At 51.8% G+C, this 7,370-nt stretch overlaps 1 protein-coding gene across 1 annotated transcript in view; it reads left to right on the top strand.

Moving 5' to 3' along the window:
* The window catches only part of PTGES3 (prostaglandin E synthase 3), a 4,001-nt gene extending 1,198 nt beyond the window's left edge, over positions 1-2,803 (top strand). Inside the window, exons 4-8 of the mRNA XM_025191377.1 lie at positions 58-156; positions 400-489; positions 1,230-1,292; positions 1,702-1,726; positions 2,271-2,803. Of these exons, the coding sequence (XP_025047162.1) occupies positions 58-156; positions 400-489; positions 1,230-1,292; positions 1,702-1,726; positions 2,271-2,290 (297 nt within the window). The 3' untranslated portion in view covers positions 2,291-2,803. The remainder of the gene's footprint in view (positions 1-57; positions 157-399; positions 490-1,229; positions 1,293-1,701; positions 1,727-2,270) is intronic.
* The last annotated feature ends 4,567 nt before the right edge of the window (positions 2,804-7,370 follow it).

The following is a 7,370-nucleotide window of genomic DNA, read 5'->3' as shown; positions in this document are numbered from 1 at the left end:
CTGCTGAAATTTGCTTCTCGCACTCTGCCACGTTAAAAGACTCTTCTTCTCTTCCAGGAATCAAAGCATAAAAGAACAGACAGATCGATCTTGTGCTGTTTACGAAAAGGAGAATCTGGCCAGGCGTGGCCAAGGTTAACAAAAGAGAAGGCAAAGGTGGGTCCCCATTCTGTCTTTCCATGCTCGTGGCAGCAGTGCTCGCAGTCTCTCGAATTTAAGATATAAATGTCACCCAGAGGCTGATTAGCCGGTATAAAATACAAACTCACCCTGGTAACTGGTCTCAAACACTAGTATTTCTTGGAGTGCTTGCCTGTGACTTGTATTTTTGTGAGGGTAGATTCCTCCCACACATCCAAAATGACTTGCTTCTGAAGGAAATCCTTGTACTGTTTGCAGCTCAACTGGCTCAGTGTGGATTTCAACAACTGGAAAGATTGGGAAGATGATTCAGATGAAGACCTGTCCAATTTTGATCGCTTCTCTGAGGTAATGGGAGACAGGTTTGCAGTTCCCGCTTGCATTGTGCGCGTTGGCAAGCAGCAGCTGACAGTGAGCTGAAAAGACCTCTTCAGCTGCGTTAGCGTTCCAAGTGGTTCCTTGGCTATCAACACCAATGCAGACTATAGCATGCTGAATCCCAGCTGCTGCCAGCACCAAATGGGTGACTTGGCAGATGCAGACTAGAGCAAAACCTGCTTGGAGTTGTGGCAGCTTGATACGCAACGAGAATTGCTGCTTGACTGATGGTGCGTTAAAACCACTGCTTGGCTGCTTCCTCATTCGCTCTTTGCCTGTTGCGAGCGAACTGGTCCTTCAGGGCGTGGGCTTGGCGTGCAGTTGTAGCTCTGCACTTGCAGTAACATGGGGACGTGCACATGGGGTGACAGTGAGATTTGCCAGTCTTGCTCAGGCTCGCTTACAAGCACAAACTTAGCATGAGTCTCCAGCAGGAGAGGGCTTCATGCTAGCTTCACCTGAGCCTGGTGATGCTCAGGTAAAAGCAGTCCTGTGGCACATTCAGCTTGAAATAAACATCTGGCTGGCTGGCTCCTTCCATGAAGAAATGCTTAATGAAGAGACACTAGCCCCTGCATTGTCCATTGTGGCTGAGCTCCACCATAATTTAATGGGCTATTTTTCGACATTGATTTAGTGTGCATTGGCTTAGGGAAATGGGAGCTGTTGAGGCAGTCTCCAGTCTAATTCTGCTTTTACCTTCAAAACAGATGATGAACAACATGGGTGGAGACGAGGGTGTAGATTTGCCAGAAGTAGATGGAGCAGATGATGTGAGTAGCTAATCAGCGGTTTGTTTAGTGGGGGGCAGCCTCGGTCAGGTGTGAATGGCCAAGTTGGAATTCTTGGCCTAGTATAGCTGGGGGAGGACTGCCCAATGCCCTTGGCAAGGGCAGCAGTTCCCCAAGCTGCCTGAAGGGTGCTAGAGTTGCCCCTGTGAACATCTGCGGGGTTCTCTCCACTTGCCCCTTTGTAGTTCCTCTCAGGTTTGCCCTTGCTGTGTATGGGGCTCAGCTGGGGTGGAGCTGGCTTCTGCAGGTCCTCGGAGTAAATCTAAGTCCTGATGGCCAGCGGCCTTGTGCCAGGCATCACAGACCTGACCCCTTGGCTGGATTAGCGTTGGTACATGGAGCGGACCGCCAGATCTAATCAATTCTTCCTTGCTGTTTGTTTCTCCTTCAGGACTCACCAGACAGCGACGACGAAAGTAAGTGTTTCACTGTGCTAATCTGCAGTCTCCGGGAGTTGTTGCACTAGCTCTTTCCTCCAAACTGGGAACACTCTATCAAGCTTGCCAGCACGTGCCCTTGTCTGCCAGGATGTGGCACTGGGTTCTAGCTAGGTCCGTGCTGACCACGCTATCCTAGTGGGTTACACTGAATGCAGAATGACCCATCCTTGAGCGGGGCTTGCAGACATCCCCCGGCTCTGCTGATTGCTGCGGCCACAGGAGTCGGAGACTGGAGCTGCCTCCTTCATGGAGGTCTGTGCATACAGCTAGTCTGACTCTTAACACTTTGAGTGTATTGGGTTTAATGTTTCAGGGGTGTTGGTTATGCCGCAGGTTTAATACAGAACTGAACGGAACCTGAGATTTGCATTCGATCTGCCCACTAGGGTGCAAAGAAGGCCGAGCGACACGTAGCTCAGCCTGGGTCAGGGCTTCTGTCATGGTGTCTGTATTGCAGCCAGCTCCAGAAGGGGCTCTGGGTTTCAATACAAAAGCATTAACGCATTGCCTCTCTTTTCAGAAATGCCAGATCTGGAGTAAGGAAAACTGTCGTCTTCAGGGTTTGGGGAAAGAACTTCATTACAGCATTTCATAATTGAGATAAGAATTCCTGAGTTGATAGCTCTAAAGCCAGATATTGCATCCTTTAACCCATTTTCAATCTGTTTTAAATGGCTTCACTGATGGTTGGTATGTACCATTGTACGGGGCAGTCTTAAGTCACAAGAGGCAATAACATTATGTGGGAACCTTTTTTTTCAGACTTCCAAAAAACAAAAAGCAATTGAGGTATAGGCAACCGAAACAACCGCTGCAGGACAAAGTTTACAGAACCCGGTCGCCTCAGACATGGTTACAATGGGGAAATCCTCTATTCGCTTGAATGGCAAATCTGCATTCCCCCTTGCAGCGTGGGCTGCAGGTAACTCTGTCAGAGACCTCCTACCTGGAGGTGACCTGGCTCATGCGATGTTTTAATTGGCTTACAGAATTAAATTGGTAATGCGCTATACCTCTGTAGTGTCTTCAGGTGTGTTCCACTAATGTGCTGTTAAAAAGGAGAACACTTCACTTTGTATTTAATGATCACTAGTTAGTGTTCCAGGCGTATTTTAGCTAAAAACTAGTGACCCCTGAACTGAAGTGGGTGAAGCCTGTACATTGGTATTGTTTGACCCCCCCCCCCCCCCCCGCCTCGCCTCCCTCTTTTTTTTTCCCCCCCCCCCCCCCCCCCAGCTTTTACATCTCTTAGTCCAGAGGGGTGAGAATGGCTGTACATTGTTGCTTGTCAATCTGTACATTTAGACCAAAATGTATTTGCACTGTTGGTATGGAAACGAGTGACAAAATGTTATACACTATTGGGATTTTTTTGTTTTGTTTATTTGACCAGCTTATAACAAGGCTGAGAAACCTCAATTTGTGTTCAAAGCAGTGGGGATTTTTTTTTTAATGTCTACATTCTTTCTAATAAACTGTTGAAGACTCCATGGCTGTCCTTTTAACTGTCCGACTGTAACATCATATATTCTCATTTGCTGGAATGGATTTTTATTTTTAGTTGGGATAATTAGCACGGGCTTTTATTGCATCTGTTGGAAGGAGGCAAGTTGTAATGTGCCCAGCAAACCTTCAGGAAAGTGGATCTGTAATGGAAAAGAGTGCAGTCGCGTGAGTCCGGGGAAGGGGGGGGGGGGGGGGGGAAGCAAAGTGTTGTGATTTGACTCCAATAAAACACTGTTTTGTCCTCCTAAATCTTTGAGCTTCTGCATTTTGGCACTGAGGTCCCTGACATGGCAGAAGGACAGGGGGGTGATGCTCTTTAGTTCCTGTTTTTCTCCCTTAACGGGTCTGGATGACTGCAGTCAATGGCACTCAGTCTGGGAGCAGCCTGCAGTGCCCTAGCCAGGCTCCGACGCTGCGGATCCTCCTTTCCTCCTTGGCCTGGGTGAGAGCATGTTCCCAGCCTGGTCTCTAGATATCTCCTCAGTGTGTGTATGAATTCACTCAATAGGGTTTGTCTTCCAGTGGGCAAAATTGGCCTCTTTTGTGAAGCTTTGAGACCGACTTGAGGGCCATGGCAGGCAGGCAGGGCTATAGTTGTAAGCGCTTGCAGCCTGTGTGAGGTTATAAGCTGTATCTCCCCACCTTTGTGTTGAAGAGTGTCCCATGAGGTGGTTCCTTGCACGGTCCTCTGAAGCATCTGTGACTAGCACACAGGAACATCTGCATTGCCAAGGCCTTTCAAATCCTTCCCATTGGCTAACAAGGCCCATCTGAAGCTACTTTCCCAGGTCAGCACTTCAGCATAAAGTAACAAGCAGTTCAGTTGATCCCAGCAGCAGTGACCTGCGTTCTAGATGAGCTCTGCTGGAGTCGGGAACAGGAAGAGCCTGCTGTGAAGATTGGGACGGTTGCCCTAAAGCATGATAACAGGCCCTGAGGTGGTAGAGAAAGGCGCAAGGGGTTTGGTGGCCAAGGAATGTCGGAAGGGCTGGGAGCCTGGGAAAGGGCTTTTCCTTCTGTGATCAGCTTGGCTCTGATGAGCTGAGACAGAGCAGTTTGGAGCAAACCATGAAGAATGGTGCTCGTATGTGGAAGAGGATATGTGCCCAGGCAGAAAATACATGGGCTTCATACAGGCCTCCCTGGAGAGGGCAGGAGTCTGCTGAGCTACTGCCCCTCAAGCTAGGCAAACCCTGAGCTAGGAATGACAGTGCTGATGTCATGTGGCCCCGCCAGGAATGTCGGGTATTTTCAGGGCAGCGCGTGCCCCTCCAGGCAGCGCTGGTAGCAGGCAGAGCTAATTTTAGACTCCAGGACATGCCGTCTTTTAGCCGGTGTCAGCTGGGATGCACTGCTGGAATTCTCTGGGTGAGACGGCAGATACAACCCAGCTGGGCTCAGGCTCCTGCCTGCTGCAGAGGCCTCTGAATCCCTGCCATTGTTTCCTATCCACAAAAGCCTGAGAAAGCGGAATCATGGGCTTGGGTGCGAGAACAGAAAGGATGCAGCTGCCGTGTGGGCTTGGGGATGCGGAGAGCAGCGGTTCCAGCACTCGCAAGCCCAGACATGGAGAATCGAGACCCAGAACAGCTGCTGCCTGGGTGCTGCTGTTAGCACCAATCCCAGTAGCAGAAGCTTGCACAATGTGAGAGGAAGAGCAGAGGGTCTGGTCCAAAGCCCACTGCAGTTGATGGAGACTGAGTGAAGCCATAGATACATTGTGCTTATACCTCAAAATGATGCAGCCTGTCTCCCCTTACAGTGTACAGTGAACATCCATCCCATTTGACCCCTGCCTTGGCTGTGCACAGTGGCAGCGTAACTGGACTGTGTGGGGGCTGTTGGAGTGGAGCGTGCACCCTGCTTCAGAGACCTGGGGCTGCTCTTGATCCTGCCCAGCAGTTCTGCTGTTAGGGCTCTCCTCTTCCTCCAGCATATATTGATAGCTGGGGAGCGAAAGGGACCCGGCCTGTGTTTAGCCCTTTTTGTGCGAGCAAAGGGCTTCTGCCAACACAGGGGAAGGGGCAGGGGTGTTGCTGCTTTACAAAACCCCTCGCCCTGGGACAAGGAGCCGTGGCACAAATAAAACCAGGCAGGTCTGTTTTATCAGAGCAGCTGTGTTTCTGTTTGAGCCAGGAGCAGCAGAGTGGGGCTGTATATTCACAGCGGTGCCCGTCTCGTAACCAGCCTTGCAAAGCTGCCAGCTCCAGCACAGGCTTTGCCTGGCATCCCTTCCTCTGAGGAGAACGGAGAACCCGATACTCTGCTCACCAGCCCAGGATAATTGCCAGCTTGGGGAAACTTTATTTCCCCCCCCTCCCCCCCCCCATCTCTTGTTTTAAGACCAGAGGTCAGAACAAAGCACGGGTTGATTGAGATGCCCTAGAAACCATTGTGAGTGGCTGCGGCAAGAATTACAGCCTCAGCCTGGTAACGAGCATCGTGTGGGCAGTGTTTAACAGCTGAACAACAGGAGTTGTTCCTGGTTCTGCAACCAACTGCTGTTCCCTGTAGCCCAGAGAAGGCATCTGTTGGCACCTGAGTGCCCTGCAGGCTCCGGGCTGGGACCTGGGTGTTGATAAACTGCCTCTGCTATGAGGACAGCTGTAAATCCCTTCAAGATCCTTGGAGAGTTTTATTCTAACCAGCCTCTGCTGGGCTGCAGCCAGCACACGTTTGCCTTAGCAACAGGCGCTTCCCATCAATAGATGGTTCACTTGGGTCCAGGCCAGAGCACGCGGGTGCTGATTACAGACCTCAAGACCACCCCCAGCCCCTGACTCTGCTGTGCCATGGAGCCTTGCAGCCTCCAGAGAGGGAAAGCTGCCTTGGTTATTCCTTCCCTGTAACATGGCTCCCCCAGCTGTGAATAACTCGCTCCATTCTTGTGGCTAAGGCACAAGGGAGGTTCCAGTAAGGTCTGTACCCCCCTTTTGCCCCTGCTCGTTCACCTCTTCCTTGCTGCAAATGTGACTCTTCTTCGCTGGATGATGCTGTGCCTGTCTCTGCTGCTTTCCACCCAAGAAACCAATGTGCTTTGGAAGCCCAGACCTTAAGCAAGGGCCAGAGCTAGCTTAACACCACCCTCCTGCCCCCACTGCCCTGTACATTAAAGCAGTGGGTTTCAACCTTTTGTGTCCCAGGACCCATTTGTGGTCATTCAGGGCCAGTCCCGACCCAGAAAATCGTGTCAGTAGAAAACAGCCCCCTGGCTGTGCTGGAGCCCCGTGCTTCCGACCCGCTGCCCCCAGCACGCGGGCTGTGGTGGGGAGCAAGCAGACCCTTGCAACCTGCCAGGAAAAACCCACGTTTTTCTCCTTTAAAGGAGAACCCATTTTTAAAGTTTGTTTGCCACACTTTTATATATTCTTGAGACCCACTGTTGGGCTGTGACTTATGCGTTGAGAAATGCTGCAGTAAAGCACCTCAGTGGGGTTGGTGATGACTGTTTACTACAGCACACGGTTGAGACTCGCCTGGGACCAGCGATGCCAGTCTGGGGCTTCTCCATCTGGGGAGCACGAGCAGGCATGAGAATCATAGAAAGTGATGGGGGGAAGGGACCTCAAGAGGTCATGTATAGTCCAGCGTTTTTCAACCCGAGAATTGCAAGAATATATGGAAAGGTCATAGACAAACTTCAAACATGGATTTCTCTTTAAAGGGGAAAAACATGGGAGCCGGTAGGTTTTCCCTTGCAGGCTAGCAGAGCTCCAGCCTCCGAGGAGCTGCTTGGGGCCCCTGCACCCCACACACGGGGGCAGCGGGTCGGGACTGACCATCGTTGTTTACAAGTGGGTCCGGATACAAAGAAGGGTGACAGCCACTAACCTAGTGCAAGCCCCGGCGCGAAGGTGGACTCCCTTCATGGCTCAGGGGGAGAGAGGACCTGCGGGGGGGGGGCCCTGCAAGGGGCGCTTCTGGCCTGGACATGAGGCCGGTTTTGTGCATCGAGTGCGGTGCCCAGGGCCCAATGAGCCGGGTCAGGCCGAGAGGGCCGAAGCAGCTCCAGGGGCATCCCTCGGGGGCTCGGCCACACGGAGCATCCGCTCCGGCTGCGCCTGCCCTGGGGCAGGGCCTAGGAGCCGCGGCCCAATTCGGTACCCCCGACCAG

The sequence above is a fragment of the Alligator sinensis genome, unplaced genomic scaffold, assembly GCF_000455745.1.
Source record: "Alligator sinensis unplaced genomic scaffold, ASM45574v1 scaffold1065_1, whole genome shotgun sequence".
Taxonomy (NCBI): domain Eukaryota; kingdom Metazoa; phylum Chordata; order Crocodylia; family Alligatoridae; genus Alligator; species Alligator sinensis.
The sequence above is the reverse complement of the archived record's forward strand: the minus strand, read 5'-3'. Positions and strand labels throughout refer to the sequence as shown.